General features: G+C 47.2%; 1 protein-coding gene across 1 annotated transcript; it reads left to right on the top strand.

Annotated features, from left to right (window-relative positions):
* Positions 1–15,707: 15,707 nt before the first annotated feature.
* On the top strand, positions 15,708–18,503 carry HEY1 (hes related family bHLH transcription factor with YRPW motif 1). The gene is made up of 5 exons (XM_036378868.2): positions 15,708–16,086; positions 16,192–16,267; positions 16,341–16,424; positions 16,540–16,621; positions 17,422–18,503. The coding sequence occupies exons 1-5, from the start codon at positions 15,869–15,871 to the stop codon at positions 18,003–18,005; spliced, it is 1,044 nt and encodes a 347-aa protein (XP_036234761.1). The 5' UTR covers positions 15,708–15,868; the 3' UTR covers positions 18,006–18,503.
* The last annotated feature ends 213 nt before the right edge of the window (positions 18,504–18,716 follow it).

Here is an 18,716-nt window from a genome sequence, read left to right as displayed (position 1 = left end):
CTGCATCACTGCCATGTTCAATTTCCATGTTCAGCTTTAATTAAAAGAGGAAAGATTTACAGGAGCATTGAAAGCATTAGAAGAAAACTTTCTGTGCTTCTGAATTTTGATTCCTTTCAAAGAAAAGACTACAGGAATTTGTACAGGAAAGTGTACACATACACCTAAAAGAAACAAACAGCGGCCTTGTTTGTTTACCATGTCCAAAGTCCACTGGAAACTGGAGAGTGTCCCACTGAAAACACCAAAAAAGAAGAAATCTTGTGTAGCAGATGAAGCAATAGAAGTGCAATCTAGTGATTAGAGCACGTGCAGGACTGAGATGATGTCTTTCTGTCAGTGGTTTTATTCCTGGCCTTACCACAGCGTTCCTGTGTGCCTGGCCAGGAGCTGCAGGGCTGGACAGCATAAGCATGTCTTGGGGACATGCTGGGAGCAAAGCTCTGAACCTGCAGGCAGAGCACTGGGAGCAGGACCTAGCTCTTGGACCAGCTCATGAGCTGCTCTCATTATCCAAGGCACGAGTGTGAGGCCATCACATGGCCTGGTCTGGGGCAGAGATCTGCAGAAGGGCCACCATGGGAATGTTGTCTCTTGATGAAGGGGACACGGGCATCAAGTCAGCCACAGCATCACTGCCTCTAGGCAGTGTCTGGGGTTACTGCAGCTGGGACAAAGTAGGATTTTGAGTTATGACTTTCTGATCCCAAATCTGGGGCAGCAGATCAGCATGTGGCCTCCTCCCTGGCATTTGCAGTTCCACCTCATGTGGTCACAGTGGGGATTACTGGATTTGGGAGACCAAGTACCCTCATTCAAGCACACCTTAGGGGAAGGAAGGAAGGAAATGGGACTGAAATGCAGGCTGTCATTTGTGGTCTAATCAAAGGAGCTTCACCTTCTGCTCTCATCACCCTCTGGCTGAATTTCCTCTCCATGGGAAGGATAAGTGAAGTGGGTGAGGGAGGGACACGGATTCAGAGGCAGCAGCCACTATTTATACCCACTGCACATTAAAGGTGACCGCTCTGGGCTGTCCATGTCTTCCTCGCTGGCCGCTCACCAGGCTCAGATAACAAACAGCCCTGGCTGTTTGTATCCCTGCAGATCTGTGGCAGGGATTATCTGCTCGTTTGAAGTGATATTTAGCTGGTCTCAATCAGAAATCTGACCACATCAGGTTTGCATTAGCTTGTGCAGAGGTAGTAGTTTCACACGCTGACATGGTAGCAATTAAGGGAGTCGCTACTGGTTCTTACCCCAGGGTACAACTTTGTTTTGTTCCTTGCAGATTAGTGAGGCTGCATGAGTTTCCACATAGTTTTCTTTCCTGTAGACCCTGGCTATTTCATGTTGAATCCTCTGGGACCATTTATTAGACCACACAAACAGTAATTATTTCCCAAAGAGGCCGATGGTGTTCCAGACCTCTTGCACGGCCAGTTATAAAAAATATGATGAATCTTAGCAAGGGAAGGAATTTCACTAAAGCCAAGAAACTAAAGAAACTACACAAATGCAGGGAACAAAATAATTTTGAATGGCAGGAAATAAATATCTCTTCAAAAATGCATCATTGTGCCTTTCTTGGCATGGGAGGTGAGAGTGAAGGAGAGCACCTCCTAGGTCCCCCTTCATTTCCTCCCTTGGCTTCTTGCCTTGGTCAAAGCCACAAACCTCAACTCCTCTTCATGTTAAATCTTCCTGAGGGACCCAATTATGGCCTGGTTGCTGCTCACATCAGCTCACTGGGAGAACCTGCATTTATTTTACGACTGAAGCTGAAGGCCTGATGTGCAGGAAGGGCCTGAATGTGCCCCTCCCTTGGAATCAACAACTTACTATGAAAGAAAGAAGTTCACAGGAAAAAAAAGTGAGATGCATAAAAGTTGTAGCAAATCAAGACAAACACACACACACAAGCAACTATCTGAGCTGAAACTCAGCCTTTTACCACTACAAGAGCAAATGCTTCCACAAAACCAGCTGCTTTCGATGAACTTTAGTATGTGACAGTTTTTATCTTGGGGACCACATGCCTCTGTGTAGCAGCTGAACAACCCTATGTCTTGTGGATGCTATATGAAATGACTGCTGTTCATTACTTTCTGGAGTTCCCTCCTACAATATTCTGAGGCAGTCATGCAGGGGAAGTATCTTATTCTAAGCCCATTGTGTTTCTCTTAGCATTTGCATGAGTCAGGACTGAATTATTTTCATGTGAATTGAGTGACAAAATTCACATCTATTCACTTCAAAAATGTAAAATTCCATAGCCAAAGTTTCTTCAATCTTCTAAACCAAACCATAAAAATACAGGAAGAAGAAAAATTAATAAAACAGCAATTTGCTGCCTGGCCAAAGGCAATAGATTATCACGTTACCCCAATATCATCTTGTTAACATCCACTAACTTAATGTCATCAAATCATTTCACGGCAGGCTGACAATTATTGATCTCAAATATATAGTCACTTACTGGAAGTGACCTAAGCTACCATTGCTATTGGATGACTTGGGCAACTCCTCTATGCTGAGTGTCCTGAAAGCTCTCTGAAGAGCTGTCATTGCCCATGCACAGGACTGGCCCCAGCAAAGCTTCTAGATGGGAACTCACCAACGCTGGATGCTTGGCATTGCCACAAGCACAGCTAAGCAGAGGGAGTGGACAGGCACAGCAAAGTCAGTATGAGTGTTCTCAGCTCTGATGCCCACACTTTGGAGTGCTACAACACACAAATACAGCCAGCACATGAAGCAAGGAGGCTGGTGTTTCTAACAAGGTCAGCTCGGATCTTCGCGGCAATTGCCACAGCAGCTGTTAAGTCCGTAGATCTTTTGAAAAGCAAACATTATAGCTGTGTGTTTGTATGATGGCAAATCCAGCTGTAAGCCACCAGCTGAGGATTTTCCTGAGAGAGTGAATGGCCTGCTGCAGAGACCTGACTCCTGTCACGTTTTTTAGCTTGGGAAGTGACGCTCCTGCCACTTGTGCCTCTCATGCAGATGGCAAGTGAGAAGCAGTTCAGTGCCACACAGCTTTCCCTCACTGGCGCACACTCATGACAGGCAGTCTTTGGCACCACTTGGCATAGGTGTCTGTGTCAAGGCTGGATTTCCACAGACCCAGTTCTGTCTCTATCAGCATCTGGAGGGTGCTGAGCTCTAGTTCAGGAAGGTCTCAGCTCCAGCAGCTGCAAACTCTCCCTGGTTAGGAGTCAGTCCATGGGTTTCTTAGCTGAGAAAGTGTACTTTAGCCGGCCTGCATCAAACTCACCCTCCACCAGCAGCCATGTGGTGGTGTGAATGAGGCCTCTGGGAAACCACAGTCCTTGGTAGACTTGTCCTGGTTCTTCACAGCAGGGGTTACCTGTGAGTACTTCCTGCACACTGCTACACACAGGCTCTGTTATGAGGAGCACTCCACCTTTTCCAGCCCCATAGAATCCTGAGGACTGTTTGTCTGTCTCTGTAATTAATAGGACTATCTCTGACATTAGCAGGAAAATGGCTATTTTTATATTCTTGTAGCACTTAAACTAGGAAAGCACCGTTGTATCAAGGAAAACTGTGTGTGTGCATGTGCCAAGAGATTTCATGGATAACATAACAGTTATGGATTTAATACCCTCCTCCACAGTTTCACCAGAGTGAAAAGCAACAGAGCATTTTCCATGTTAGTGGCCTGAAATCCAAACAGACTCCTTGTCTTCCTCCAGGTTGAAGTTTAGGTGCTATTTTCCTTTACAAAGACACAAGTGAGAAAGACTCCAATAAGCACAATTTCAATGGCTTTCTAAACTTATTCCATGGTAGAGCAGGCGTGTTGTATTTTCTAGGGCTTACAGGGTATTAAGACAAAATCAACTGGCAGTTCAAAGGAGGCTGGGAACAGAAATTCTTGTTCCGTTTATTATACTATTTCTGATGGCAGCCACCACTTACATTTCTTGCTGTTAACTTTTCAAGAGGTCAACAGCCAGTGTCTGCAGGAAGGATGTCCCTGGGAGTTAGAATATTCTGACTGTGTGGTTCCTTCCAGCAGCTTCGTCGTTTAGTGGTCCAAGGTAGTTACCATCTTTCCATATTTTCGTTTCTTCACTGCGTCTTAAATTATGTATATATGTATATGTGCTTCCCATTAGCCAAAGCCCCTCCTCCCTACTACTTATGAGAAAGTGTAACAATGATGATATCGACTTCCAGTTTTGAGCCACAAGATTGATATTCCTCCAAAGTAAATACTGGCCTTGGCGGTGCCACAGTCAATATTTACTTTGAGTAAAATAAATCTTGCTGACAACCAAAACCTGAAGTCAATATTGGCTTGCTGTAATCCAGCTGGTATAAAGTAATCAGTTTCCTTTATAATACCTGAATGCTTTATGCAAATATTTTCAAGTTAAAGGTGGACTCTACATTCCTGGAGTTGTAAATGCAGTACTGAAACCATCCCCCCATTTTCAGTCATCACAAACCTGAGAACTCACCAAGAGAGAGTATGAAAGCTCTCCTATCTCAGAAACAATCTGTGAGTGACTGATTAACTATCTCATCTGTGTACTTTGAGGCCCAATACTTCAGTGTCTAAGAGTCTTACAAATCCTTAAGAGAGGCAAAGTTAAAAAAAAAATGGAGTACCTTTTACTAGAGTAGGCAATATAGCTGAGAAAGTGGGTAAACTGGATACACAAACCTTAGATCTAAAGATATGGACTCTTGCAGAAAACCCTGCATTTTGTTTATTTATACCATTACGTCTACAGCAATATCATTGCTGCTACTACCTCTAAGGATTGAAATAATATCTTCCTCCTAATCCACAGGGAAACACTTTAGTACTCAAAATAGGTAATTTTTAAATGGAGTTCCTTTGGCAACCAAGTTTCAGCAACATTCTCATTTATCTGCTTTGCTGTTTATGTATTTATTGATCAGACACTCCAAGCTCAATAATGTTGAAGCCTGTTGGCTACCACCTCACCACCTTTGATGAATGTCAGATTCAAACTAATGGATATCCTACAGGTTTATGCAAACCTGGGGAAGAAAAGGGCCCTAGATTGGTTGTCCTCTGTTGGCCATGCCAGAGGATTTGGTCTGGGTAGTCAGCATGCCCAAGCCCTCTGCCCATTGCAGCATCTCCTGCTTCCTGCCCACGTGCCAGCCTGTGGGTGCAGGCAGCAGCACCATGGAGCAAACTGGCAGGTACAGACTCTGGGCCAGAATCAGGATGTAGAGCATTGCTCCATAGAAAACAGGGTTTGATTAATTCTGCTGACTGTGGAAAAACACCATTTTAAAAATTTTTGTGTGTAACCAAGTATATTGTACCAGTACACACACCAAAAGAAAGTTGAAATGAGGTCGTTCATTTAATTTGTAGTTCCAGAAGGGGTGGGCATCTTCACAGAACATTTTGCAATTACTGTGACCAATGTACCCAGAAGCCTCTCTTTTAGCTGCAGCTCTTTTCCATTGAAGTGACTATTGTAGGCTACTGTGGCCATGAAGTCTGAGTGAAGCTCCCTCAGGCTCATATAGGCTTTGCATATCAGGACACAAATCATGAGCCACTTTCCATATTCAGTGAGAAAACAGGAAAAAGAACAGAGAACTTTCAAATGACTCACTGATGGGCTGGGTTTTTTTGTTCTAGTTGGAGCTTTTTAATTTCTAAATATAAATAAGGAGTTGCAAGGACTAAAAAATAATTAACTAGATTTAGTTCTGAAGAAGCCTTGTAATTGTTACAGTGCACAGAGTTGCTTTGCTAGATTATTTTTCCTTTGGTTCAAGTTACTTGTGCAAAGATGTTGGTGGTCCTCACATATTCTTAAAAGATATCTGAACAGAGCACTCACCACTCCCTGCAGTGCAATTCTGTCTGATTAGCAATCTCTCTGGGAGGTCAGTGTCTGGAGCAGTTTGTGAGTTGCATTATAAAAGAAATAAATAGTAAGAAATTATAATGCTTACAGTCAGGGGAAGACCACAGGTGCAAAAGGCAGCAGACTCTATCAACTGTTAGTGTTATGATAAAGCCTAGTCTTCCCCTCAATAATACTGCAGCCATTCCAAAGGAGAGGGATGCTGTCCACCAGGAAGAGGAAGATCTGACAGGACATTGCTCAGGACTATTTGCAAAGATATAAACCTGGGGCCAAGTCAGGGATTATTTAATGGAAATTATGAAGTTAATGATGCACATGTGAAAGCCTCCCATATTTCTACATGGCACCTTCCTCACTGGTCACCAGTTTCCTGAGTAAAGCAGGCCATGATGCAGGGTGGATTCTGCAGGTCTTTCCCTCTCTAAGCTTCTCCACATTCACAGTAGGAGAGCCTGCCTTCAAGGCAGACTCTGCTTTCCAACCTGCTAGAGCACCAGAAGTGCCTGCTCATCTGCAGGGGCTGGGTCACCAGCTACTTGCTCACCTCTCCTTAAATTCTAGCTCTTTATCTCATTGAAAGCTAGACTGCAATTTACTTACCAAAGCAATTGGAGCTACTGCATGGATGTGAAGTGTTTGTAAATGACAAAAGCAGTTATGAGCAGAAAGCCAGATGTGCACGATGGTACTGAGGACACCAGCTCTGAAGCCTTGTACAATAACTCTGTAAAATGCTTCTTTCCATGGCAGGGAAAATTACCTGCACTTCTCTGGGCCAGCCATTCAGTCTGTATCTTCAATAACGCAAAATATCGTCCTGTACCCTGAGCTGAAGGGGCTGTCATGAGACAGGTAACCCAGACAGAGGGTTCAGTTTCTAAACAAAACAGGGTTGGGGGATAACATAAATGACAACATCCAAGTATTAAAGTGAATCTCACAGAGATGCCCTTTAAAGCTGAGCTGACTCACAGGGAAGCATTTCACTGTTTCCGAAACACAGGACTTGTTTTCCTCACTGAAAGGACAGGAAAACCCCAAACCAAACAGACTTGAGATATTTCAGTAACCAAAGTGAAAGCAAAATAAAAGCATAGAAATACTGGGATTTCCCAGAGGATAGATATTTGTGCCTAGCTGCAATCCCACAATGTCAAGGCAGACTGATAATAACTCTTTCTTTAGGCCTTTCCTTTAACTGCACCAGAGTTGTACAGGAAAGCACAGGCCATACTTGCACTAGTCTGACTGTGGTCATTAGCAGCACATCTCTGCTTGGAGAAAACTGTGCTTGGTGAAAGGGAAGCAAGCACAGATTTAGACCGTGTTGTGTTTCTGGGTGAGTGCTTGGCAGCACTCCCTGTCAGAGGTTCGGGCCTGCCTCCTCCTGAGCACCTGTGCCTTGGCTGAGCCCGACCACGGCAGCACAGGCGCTGGGCACTCCAGCCTGCCGCTGAAATGGAAGAGCCCCAGCCCCAGTCAATGCTCGCTGCAGGGCTCCCTCCAGGGCTCCCTGGCCACCCGAGCCGCTGCCCAGCCCGGCCCGGCCCGGCCCACTGCAGCACCGCCGCTGCTGACGGCTCTCAGCGCCACTATTTCCTCAGCACAGGAGCAGAACACGGGAGTCACTGCAGAGCAGCAGGACAGGGACTGTCAGTGCCAGAGGAGCACGGCCCCAGGGCTCGCTGGCTGCCTGAGAGGGACAGGCAGGGGTCGGTGGGACCCTGGCAACTCCTACAGCTCCAGTTCGTTGCCTGTGTGGGCTACGTGCTGCCTGCATGATCTGAGGGGGGTCTAGTCTGCTCAGCATTTGAAAAGCACCAGAGCACCAGGGCTGTGGGCAGAAGGATTTAACTAGAGATCTAAAAGTTAAAAAAAAAACCAACCCAACACCTAAACCAAATCCAGGTGAGCCTAAAACCTGATCCATGCACAGGTAGTTGGTGCTGCTGTGTGACTTGGCCCTGCTGTCTGACGCCTGCTCTAATAAGCAAATGCCATGACTCAGGTAATCTTCCCTCTCTCTCTCTCTCTCTCTGGGTCTCATTTCATTTTGCAAGCCATGGCATGAACTAGCTTAGCCCTGCAATAGAAAATGGACTCACTTCCTAAGGGCAGACTAAAATAACCTGAGGATTTTTTTTTTCAAATGGTGCTTTTACATTCTTAGCTACAACAGAAAAACATTGGGGATTTCTGAAGATTAAAAAAAAAATTAAAAATCGGGTTTGTTAAACACAGATGAGATGTTCTTTCCAGCCCAATTTTCTCTGCCTCTCTGAGTTGCTCCTTTTCAGAAGAGAATCTGTGCCTCTCCGGTGTCTAGTGCTTGACAATCAGCACTTCTTCTCTCTTGCCTGAGTGGTAAAGCCGGGGGGGAGGGAGAGGGCTGAAAGTAAAGCAAAGAATTGTTCAGATTGCCTAGATCCCTCCAGGAAGTGATCTTTCTGCTTTTACTCCAGACACACGCCTCCCAGCTAGCCAGCGGCTCCAACTAATTAGCACACGTGATGGGAATAGGAAACAAAGCCACAAACAATAGTAGCGTGGGAACGCAGTGTAAACTGCAATTACATAGACCCCCCCCTCCTCCCCCGCCCGCCCCCCACTCTGCCCTTTTCCAAATAAATAAATAAAGGCATAAATAAATAAATAAGTGTATAAATCCGAAATAGCTGCCGACAGTGCAGCAGATAAGCGTGGGAGGTACTGCAGACCGTGCTGGGAAGGAGGTGAAGATCGGCGTTTGCAGGGCGAGCAAGAGCCAGCTATTATTTTCATTCCATACTTCAAGTATATCCAGGCTGCTTCGTTTCCTTTTGTTCAGCGTTGGGGCACAACAGAAAAATCTGTTTGGGGAATTTCAGCACTTGCCAGGTCATGGGGGAGGTCACTCTACTTTTGTTGGGAGAGAGGCAGAAGAAGAAAGAGGGCAATCAAATATCCTCCTTGAGACAGCTTACAAGCACATGTCTCATGCTGTCAGGGGGCTAGGCTCCAGTGTGACACTTCCAGCTTCTTGTCCTCCTGCCAAGCTGAATATGTTTGGTATACGTTATATATGTGAGAAGTGGTCAGCACTTCCCTGGCCGAGCACAGCTTTAAGACACAGGATAACGGGGCTATTGTGTGGGATTAAACACATTTGCCGTGGTGTAAGCATTAAGAGCGTGTGACTGTTTGCACTTGCTGTAGAGCACCGTCATTAACAGTGACTGTGGAGGTGCTCCTGGAGAGCTCATCATCCTGGCATCTCAGTGCTTGCACAGTTATGTATTGAGAGCCATGTCCCAGAGGTTTGGTTTGCTGACAAGTAAACACAAGGGATTTTTATCATGGCTAGAGCAGTATGAATCAAGAGAGGCCTGGGTGTGCCTGGGAAGTAAGTGCTGTAGGTGACCTGGCATGCTGCTTTGATAGTGTCTTTTCCCATATAACTGAGGTTTTCTGGAATAAATCTTTTAGATGGGGGCTGTTCTGGAAGAAAACTATTTCCCCTGGAATAGTTTTTCATCTTTAGAAGCAGCTGAAATGAAGGTTACTCAGAGAGCAGTGAATCTATACAGGGTACGGGTTTTGCACTGCTATACTGGTCAGCTCTGCAGGGTCCACAAGTCTTGACTTTTCTGAAACTGACAGGAATGCTGCTGTTTTTAAGAACTGTGAGCAAGACTGAAGTAAAGCAAGTCACAGGAAAATACCCTCAATGTCAGTGCAGGATGTTACAAAGCTTTCATGGCACTTCAAAATCGGTTTGAATCTCAAAATTATGACCCCTCAATTTGGAGTCAAAATGCTCAAGTCAAATGGTAGGTAAAGCATCTAACTCCATTCTAGCAAAATTACAGTGACACTTCTTTTCTGTGGTATATTTTTTTCCTGGTATTCCATAGGGAAGAGACAATTGATGATAGGATTTGGTTTTGGTGTCCTCCAATATCCAAATACTCTGACTGTCTGGAATAAGGATTCACATTCAAACCAGTCAAGCTTAGTCATTACCTAAAGTAGGCAAATCAAGCTACTTTGCCAGGGTCTCCATGATGAAACCTCAGCCAAAGCCCTGACCAACTTTATGGCAATTGAAAATCCCTGGCACTTTCTCACTCTTGTCACACATGCTAAACATCCCCTCACAGTTCATCTCTCTGTGGCTGGGGAGTGTCTCCTGCAGTGGCTGCTTCCCCAGGTCCAACTTTTGCTCAGGTGGCTGATCCCCGTGGGACAGCAGCTGTCTGGTAAAGCCTAGGGCAGAAAGGTGTGAGGTGAATACAAGTTATCATCTGAAAGAGACCAGATGCTCTTCTGGGAGTCAGTGCTCACCACTTCAGATACAGAGTATTCACCATTTTCATTTAACTCATCTGTGCAATGGTCTTAATAGAGCTGGTACCTTCAAAAGTAATGGATTAATACTTTGATTTGCTTTATTCCAAACTGCCCTTACCAGCAGCAACAGGGCATGCTCCAGATTCATTTTTATTTTTTCACAATGAAATTCAGTTCAAATAAACTATTTTAGATAAAAATATTGGTTTTATTAGCCAAAAAGTCAGGTTTTCCTCTTGAAAGAGCATACTGTAAAAATTAGTTTTCATGGTAAAACAGAAGGTCTGGGAGTTGTTCTCTATCCCACACCTCCTAGCAAGAATGAGTAGTACACACACATTTTTCTCAAAGCTGCATCTTACTGTCAGAGAAAACTCAAAGTAGGTCTCAGGCTGCAAAGTCTTCAGAGCAGGGACTTCCATATATCACTGTATAACACAAACATGGTTCGAACACTGCTTTTAAAACACTGAAGTTGTAAAATTGCACAGGAAAACAGCTAGTCAGGCTGTTCCTTGATGGACAGTGAAGATTTCAACGGCATGAAACCAGAGCAAACTTCTGCATTATTACTCCTCAGTCCATTTATGAGAAGCACTGTAGGAACAGAGCAAAACTACTTTGGCAAACTCCGGAGAACCTGGTTATAAAAAGTTGGCAAAAGGAAAACCTGGTTTTATTCTGTGATATTTGGTGCCAACTGTACTGTGATAATGAGAAGTGACTGTGATAGCGAGGAGTGATCACTGGTGTAAATGAACTACCCATTTACAGTGAAATTGTCACCATGGTGGCATGGTGTCAGTAGTTGACACAATTTTGGGGTTACTGTCCCCTCTAGATTTGGCAATGCTGTCAGAGGCTGTCCTGCCAATAATGTGTTGCTGACTTTTTGTGTGATTTTACACAAGGTGCACTGTTATACATATGAACAGGGTGTCACTTTCCCATGATTAGGATCAAAGGTGGTTGCAAGTCAAACCAGAATTTCCTACACTGTGCCATGTCAAGTTTGCCTCCTTTTGCATCTATTCTGAGACAGCCTTTAATTAATATGACCTGGTGTCATTCTTCCTGTAGGGTCTTCCTGTGTCTTGCAGTGTCTTTCCACAGGACAGCCTGTGTTGTGGAAATGGAAGAAGGGATATTTATGGAAGAAGCTGACATCTGTAAGAGCCTTAGGTCAGATGGAACCTTGCATGAAAAGAGGCAAAATTTATTGGAAAGGAAACCAGGTAATAAAATAGCTGATCTGCCTCTTCCCTCCTCAATCACAGGGCTGATGAAATATGAGGTAGCTTTGCCTGTCAGCAGCTTGAATGTGCAGTCACAGAGCCTTTTACACAGGTCTGGTTTTGGAGAAGAGCTGAAGCCTAAGCAGGTAAATGCAGAGTTGGAGCCTGTTGGAGACATCCAGAACAGATATCTGTTTGCATTGCTGCTCTTACTGTGCTGACAGTGCTAGTCTTGCTTATTCATAGCTATACACTGCTTCCAAAAGATGACACTTGAAACTTATCCTGCAGCAGAAGCACTGCAGCAGGAGCATTCTGCTTACAGTAAACACTTTGATGTAAATATTATTTATCCCTGTCCTTGGCCAGCTTGAAGAGAGGATCTGCCTATCACTACAGATGCATATGAATGTGTGAGGTTTGTGTCCTTCTGCTGCAGCAATGGCTCCAGCACAGACACTCAGTGCCTGCATGGCAGAAGCTGGGGCCAGTGTGCTTAGAGAGCACCCCAGCCTAACTTCTGAGCTGCCTGTTTGGACCTCTGGCATGTGCAGACAGGAGTGTCAGAGTTCAGCTCCTGAGGAAACATATTTATAGTCACAGCGCTGCTAACAGATCATGCAAGGAGTCTAAAACCCACCTCTGTCACTCCCATTCACTTCTCCAGCACTTCCATTTGACCTGTGATAACTAGTTTTGCCTTGTGTCAGTGGCACCAACAATCAACACTCAGCCAAAACTCCGTAAAGAAAAGCACAAGATTTGGAGCAACAACCTCTTGCTTGCAGAGCTGATGCTGCAGCTGGATATATGCGGGGAGGGGAGGTCAGGGGGGAGCACTGATGTTTTTGCCTGGCTGCAATGTGAGTGCCAGAGCCACCAGTTGAATTGGGCACAGTAACCATAGCAACAGCGAGTTTCCGGGACTTGGGGTGACAGGTTGACGGGATTACTCTTCAAAGCACTTGCTCTCTTGGGAGAGAAAACCTAAAGGAAGGGGATGGGAGTTAATTTAGCACACACACACTGGAGCAAGGGTCAGCAGTGGCAGGTCTCTGCTGGAGGGAAGCCTGCAGCAGCAATAAACAACACCATTTCAAGCACTTTGAGTAGCACTGAAATCACTACAGGGGGGCATCCAACAAAGAAAAATGTGGGGTGCACACAAAAACTAGCACTACTCCCTTCCAAAGGACAGTTGCCACAAAAGTTCCTGCATATCTCAAACCTGAGTCTCTGCTCTGGTGTGAGGGCTGTACCCTGTCCTGCCATTCCTGCTTCCAGCACTGGGGGCCAGATGTGGCTGCAGACCCAGGATCTGGAAATGCTGAGTTGTGCCAGACCTGGAAGCAATGGGGAAACTGAGGCAGGGGGGAGTGGCAAGAGGGGGCATGTCAAGTGTGGTGGTGTGTGTGATAGGAAGGGGTGTGAGATGAAATATTTGGATGGTGGGGTGACTGAGGCACGGCATGGCTGCAGTAGGACGTGGGCATGTAGGAGGTAAGAGGGCACTGCAGTGTGAAACAGGGAAAAGGGAGGCACAGTGTCAGTGTAGGGGAGACAAGAGAGAAGGCTGTCATCTCCTAAGGTTCATAGCCTCATTGGTGCAAAGCTATCAGTAGGGCCTGAAATTCAGTTCTATTTATTATGCCCTGTTTTAATTTCCTTGGGATTTGGTGAGCAATGGGCTGCTCTCCTGTCTGCCCTTCTGGTGAGAAAGATGTATGACAGCGCTGTCTTGGTGTGTTGGTAATTTTGAGCTAATAAAATTTCCCTTTGGGCCATGGTTAACAATTAGACCAATGCTATGGATCCATGCCCAGCACCAGAAAAACACAAGAGCAATTTAAAGCTGGTTTTGCTGTCTGCTCCTCCTAGTGCTGGATGGGGAGATTGAAACCACACACAGGCAAACATTTCCTATCTTCCCACAGCTGCTGATAGCCAGCCACAATTGCTCACACTATGTGGAGGCACAGCTACACTCTACCTGCCCGTTCTTGTAAATCATTTGCAGAAGTCAGTATCTACACAAGCTCAGAAAGCTTCTCTGGAGGCTGCCTGGCCCCAGTGGTTCTCAGAGCTAAAGATGGGGGCAGCTCCAGATCCAGCTGCTGGGAACCTGGGTGGCCACACCTCTACTCCCAAGCAATCGATGCTTAATCCCAAGGAACTTCTTCTACCATGTTTTTTTTCTCCACAGTAGAAGATCTATATGTGCCTGGATGGGAGAACTCAGATGTGTAGTCTGCAGGCCAGAAAGGCATAAATGTCACTGTACCTTTCACTGACCTGTAAAAGCAAGTGGTGCAGGCAGACAAGTTTCACAACAAAAATATAGAGGCTGGGAAGGTGGATGTAATAGAATTGCTGACACAAACTTAATTATTAAAGCACTGCAGAAAGGATATCTTTGTCAAAAAAATAATGTGGGAATAAAAGATTTCTGTCATCTTCTGTTAGCTGCTTACAGGTGGCTACAGGACTGTTTCTATCTTCTTAACTGCTGGTCTTTTGCTACTTTTAGCTTGATCCCTGCTTCCATTTCTCTCCTACTTGTGAAGCTTTGCAAAAATATGGGCACCTTCATGAAATCTGAGGCAACCCTGTGCTGGTAACTAAACCAATGGGAGGCTGAAGGTAATTATCCCAGGGCCTTAGAATGGGAAAATCTGGGTTCATCAACTCTTTGCTCTCACATGATGCTCATCTTGGTTATCCTCCAGTCCATCCGATTGTGAAATGTGGAAGAATCAGCTTAGAAGGGAGCCTGAGTTGAAAGGCTCCATGTAAATGAAAATTTAATTATTATGAAACCACCTCAAAGAGTGCACCCTCATTTCACCTGTCCTATTTTGCCTGTACCTCAGCCTGAGAAAGCTGGCAGAATGAAGAGGACTTGCTGGGGGAATACAGCATTCAGGCTGAGGGCCCTGCTGAGTGCAAGGCAGCATGTACTCACAGCAAGCGTGCCAGCCAGACCTCCACACATCCTGTATCCAGTGCTGACTTTTCCTGTCATTCCTCCCTCCTTGCCAGCAAAGGCCATGTGCTTTCAGCTTCTTAAAAGCTGTTCCTGCTTCTGCCCATTGCCACAATACGTGATGGGGGGAGTAAACAAGAAAAGGATGTGCCTGGCAGATTTGCAGTTTGGAAGGGTACAGGAAAGAGGGATGCCTTGATTTCCCTTGCATTGCCAACAAACTGAAAAACCCCAAGGGTTTTTTTTGTTTTGTTTTGTTTTGTTTTGTTTTTGAAAGAGGGCAGGCTACCCTTGCCAAGGCTTTCCCTTTTTCTTTTAGCCTGGAAAAGAGGATCGGGATGACCTTATCACTTTCTAGAACTCCCTGCAAGGAACTTGTAGCCAGGTGGGGATCACCATCTCCTCCCAGGCAATCAATGACAGGATAGTAGGACATAGTCTTAAGCTGTGCTAGGTGAAGTTCAGGTTGGACATGGGGAGGTATTTCTTCACAGCAAACATGGTACCTGGAATGGGCTGCCAGGGAGGTGGTGGAGTCACCATACCTGGAGGTGTTTAGGAAAAGAGTGGATATGGCACTTAGTGTGGTACTAGCCATTGTCTGGTCTGTCAGGTCTCTTCTAACCTCATTTATTCTGTGATTGTACTCACTTAGCTCTCCCAGGCCCTTAGGGAAGCCCTAGAAGCTTCATCAGCCTCTGCAGGGTGCAGTGATTCTGCTGGGTTCGGGCTGCTGGGGGACCCCAGCAGGAGGGGCTGGCAGAAGGACTGGCAGGAGCCCGAGGGTGCTGTCCTGTCCTGTCCTGTCCATCTGCACAGCACCCACAGCAACCACACTGGCTCCCCAGCTGGGGACGTGCCCATTCCATCCGTCCATCCATCGGTCCGTCCATCCGTCCATCCATCGGTCCGTCCGTCCATCCATCCATCCATCCATCCATCCATCCATCCATCCATCCATCCATCCATCCATCCATCCATCCATCCATCCATCCATCCATCCATCCATCCGTCCATCCATCCGTCCATCCATCCATCCATCCATCCATCGGTCCGTCCATCCATCCATCCATCCAGCCGTCCATCCGTCCATCCGCCCCCCGCCCCCCGCCGCGCCCCCCGCCGCGTTCCCACGGCGGCACCTCCCCCGCGGCGGGGGCGTGGCCCCGGCAGCGGCCGGCGGCGATTGGCTGGGGCGGCGGCGGCGGCGGCCAATGGGGGCGGGCGGGGCCCGCGCGTGGCGGTGCTGTGCGGCGGGCGGCGGCGGGCGTGCTCTGCCGGGCTGCGTCCGTGCCCGCCGCCTCCGCATCCTTCCCTCCCTCCATCCCTCCCTCCCTCCATCCATCTGTCCATCCATCCCTGCTTCCCTCCGTCCCTCCCTGCCTCTGCCCGCTGTCTCCTGCCCGCCCGCCAGGCGTGGGAACTCCATGGGAGAGACGGGCGCCGGGCGAGGCGCGGGACGCGCTCTGGGCGCGCTCCTCCCGCGCCCCGCCGCCCGCCGCCTCCCCGAGGGCCGCCCGCGCCCCGCCGCCCCCGGCCCCGCCGTCGGTGCCATGAAGCGGGCGCACCCCGAGTACAGCTCGTCGGACAGCGAGGAGCTGGATGAGGCCGTCGAGGTGGAGAAGGAGAGCGCAGACGAGAATGGGTGAGCTCCGGCGGGCTGCGCCGCGCCCCCCACCTCCCCTTCGCCCCGCGGAGCCCCGGCATCCCCGAACCCCCCGCGGTGACCGTGTCCCGCTGCTCCCCGCAGGAACCTCAGCTCGGCCGCGGGCTCCATGTCTCCCTCCACCACCTCGCAGATCCTGGCCAGGAAGAGGCGCCGAGGGGTGAGTGCCCGCCGGCCGGCCGCGGCTCCCCGCAGCCCGGCACGGCCCCGCTGACCCCCGCTCTCTGCCCTAGATCATCGAGAAGCGCCGCCGCGACCGCATCAACAACAGCCTGTCCGAGCTGAGGAGGCTGGTGCCCAGCGCCTTTGAGAAGCAGGTAGCGCCCAGCGACCCTCCGCGGTGCCCCCCATCCCTGCCCGGGAGGGAGCGTCACCCCTCGGAAATGTCTTTGGTGCTGCCTGAAACGTTTCGTGCCTTCCCTTCTCTCCTAGGGATCAGCCAAGCTGGAAAAAGCAGAGATTCTGCAGATGACTGTCGATCACCTGAAAATGCTGCATACAGCAGGGGGGAAAGGTAAAGTTTTGTGCGTGACAGAGTCAGCAGCCTGCAGGGAGGCTGCTGGGAGAGCAGCCTCCCGAGCATTGGCAATGCCTGCAGAAAGTGAACGGCAGCTCTCTTACGTTTCATCAGAAATGAGGGACTTTCTCTACTTCACAAGATTTGTGGCATCACTAGCGCTGCAAGGTTTTGCAGTGCTAGCTCTGAGGGAAGAGTTGTTCTAGAGGAGAGTGACTATGTCTCTCTAGCAGTGTGTCAGCACTGAGAAGTGAATCAGCTTTTGGCAGCTTGGAAAGCAGTTATTATTGGTGTCTAATGCTTGTTTCTCTAATTTTCTGAAAGTTCAGAACAAAACTAGGAAAAAATGCAGGATGAAATAAGTGGTGAAAAAAATTAGCAGAAATGCTGAAAGGTTTTTAAGAAAAAAGTACTTTGCCTGCTCAAGTCTCCCCTGATAAGTTAGGACTTGTGTTTCTAATGAATTTCACTGTGCTGTGGTTTAACTTGCACAAGGGAGACAAACGGAAGGAACAAAAATACTTTCCTCCAGTGTCAGTGGGCAATTCCAGTTTAAAAATGGCAGTTTGTGCGTGGTCTTGGGACTTGCAGCATCACAGCACAGATATAAAAGAAAAGCTTGTTAAACAAAAAAAGGGAGAAAAAAAAAAGGAGCTTGGCAGCTAGTCTATGGTTGGGAACACTAACCACATCCAAGTGAAATATGCTTATAGGGGAGGGTGGAGTGGGGAGGCTACTTGTAGACACTGACTAGAAAACAACATCTTAAGACTTCATTCTCTGTTCTTTTCTCTTAGGTTATTTTGATGCTCACGCTTTGGCTATGGACTACCGGAGTCTCGGGTTTCGAGAGTGCCTGGCTGAGGTTGCTCGATACCTGAGTATCATAGAGGGTCTGGATGCCTCGGACCCCCTGCGGGTGCGACTCGTGTCTCATCTCAACAACTACGCCTCTCAGCGGGAGGCGGCGAGCAGTGCACACGCTGGCATTGGACACATTCCTTGGGGCAGCGCCTTTGGACATCACCCTCACATACCTCACCCATTGCTGCTGGCTCAAAATGGGCATGGTAACAGCAGTACTACAGCATCTCCCACAGAACCACATCACCAGACCAGAATTGCTGCCCCTCATGCTGAAACTCCCTCACTCAGAGTGCCCCCAAATGGCAGCGTCGGACCAGTGCTTCCTGTGGTCACATCTACCACCAAACTGTCTCCTCCTCTTCTCTCCTCCATGGCATCTTTGTCTGCGTTCCCCTTCTCGTTTGGCTCCTTTCATCTGCTGTCCCCCAACGTGCTGAGCCCATCGACACCAACGCAGTCAGCAGCGCTCAGCAAACCCTACAGACCCTGGGGGACTGAGATTGGCGCCTTCTGAGAACTGACTCTTGAGCAAGGGTGGGAAAGCCTATAAACCTAGCTGAGCTGGGTTATGCCACCCTTACAGTTGAAGTTCTTAGTAACTGGGACAAAGGTACAGCTTCACCTTAACTGAGTTTGTCTAAAAACTTTCTCATTGGATTTTTCTTTTTGTTTTCTACATTTTTGTATTAACAGGTTGTTTGGTTTTTTTTTTGTTTTGATAGTTGCTGAAGTTGTCCAAAAATAAAATTACAATAGTGGTTTGTTAACACTTGTGTTAGATCTCTACTGAGCATTTAAGTCACTTTTGTAAACAGTTTGTTTCAAATGTTTCATTTTTCCTGAGTACATCAGACTGGCTTTTTATGAGGAGATACCACCTATTATTGTTAGCGATGACTTAGTTTTGTTACTAATTTTTCCAAGACCATTCTTCTCAGAATTTACAAGCTGTGTTTTTGTTAGTATTTTGACACTGAGATGTTCTATAAAGAATTACTCTTTTTGTAAACTATATTTGAGTCGTATATTTCTGAGCAAAGCGTTGACAAATCAGATGGACCTGCTTGACCAGCTTTATCTAAGAGCCCAATTCCTCTTTCTTCTGAAGCCATTGGTATATTTGGCAATCTTACTCTAGTTCCTAGTAGATATTTACTCACTTCTTAGAACCACTACACTATTTCTTCCATCAAAAGGAGCAGTATGAGTGGGGAGGGTTCAAAAG

This window comes from Molothrus ater, chromosome 1 (genome assembly GCF_012460135.2).
Source record: "Molothrus ater isolate BHLD 08-10-18 breed brown headed cowbird chromosome 1, BPBGC_Mater_1.1, whole genome shotgun sequence".
In the NCBI taxonomy this organism is placed as follows: Eukaryota; Metazoa; Chordata; class Aves; order Passeriformes; family Icteridae; genus Molothrus; species Molothrus ater.
Note: the sequence above shows the minus strand (reverse complement) of the source record. Positions and strands in the feature narration are given on the sequence as shown.

What these genes read in the sequence shown, in the direction of transcription:
- HEY1 (XM_036378868.2), top strand. Translation starts at nt 15,869, where the DNA reads ATGGGAGAGACGGGCGCCGGGCGAGGCGCGGGACGCGCTCTGGGCGCG. An exon ending in GAGAGCGCAGACGAGAATGG is followed by an intron (nt 16,087 to 16,191) that starts GTGAGCTCCGGC and finishes TGCTCCCCGCAG; the next exon opens with GAACCTCAGCTCGGCCGCGG. An exon ending in GCATACAGCAGGGGGGAAAG is followed by an intron (nt 16,622 to 17,421) that starts GTAAAGTTTTGT and finishes CTTTTCTCTTAG; the next exon opens with GTTATTTTGATGCTCACGCT.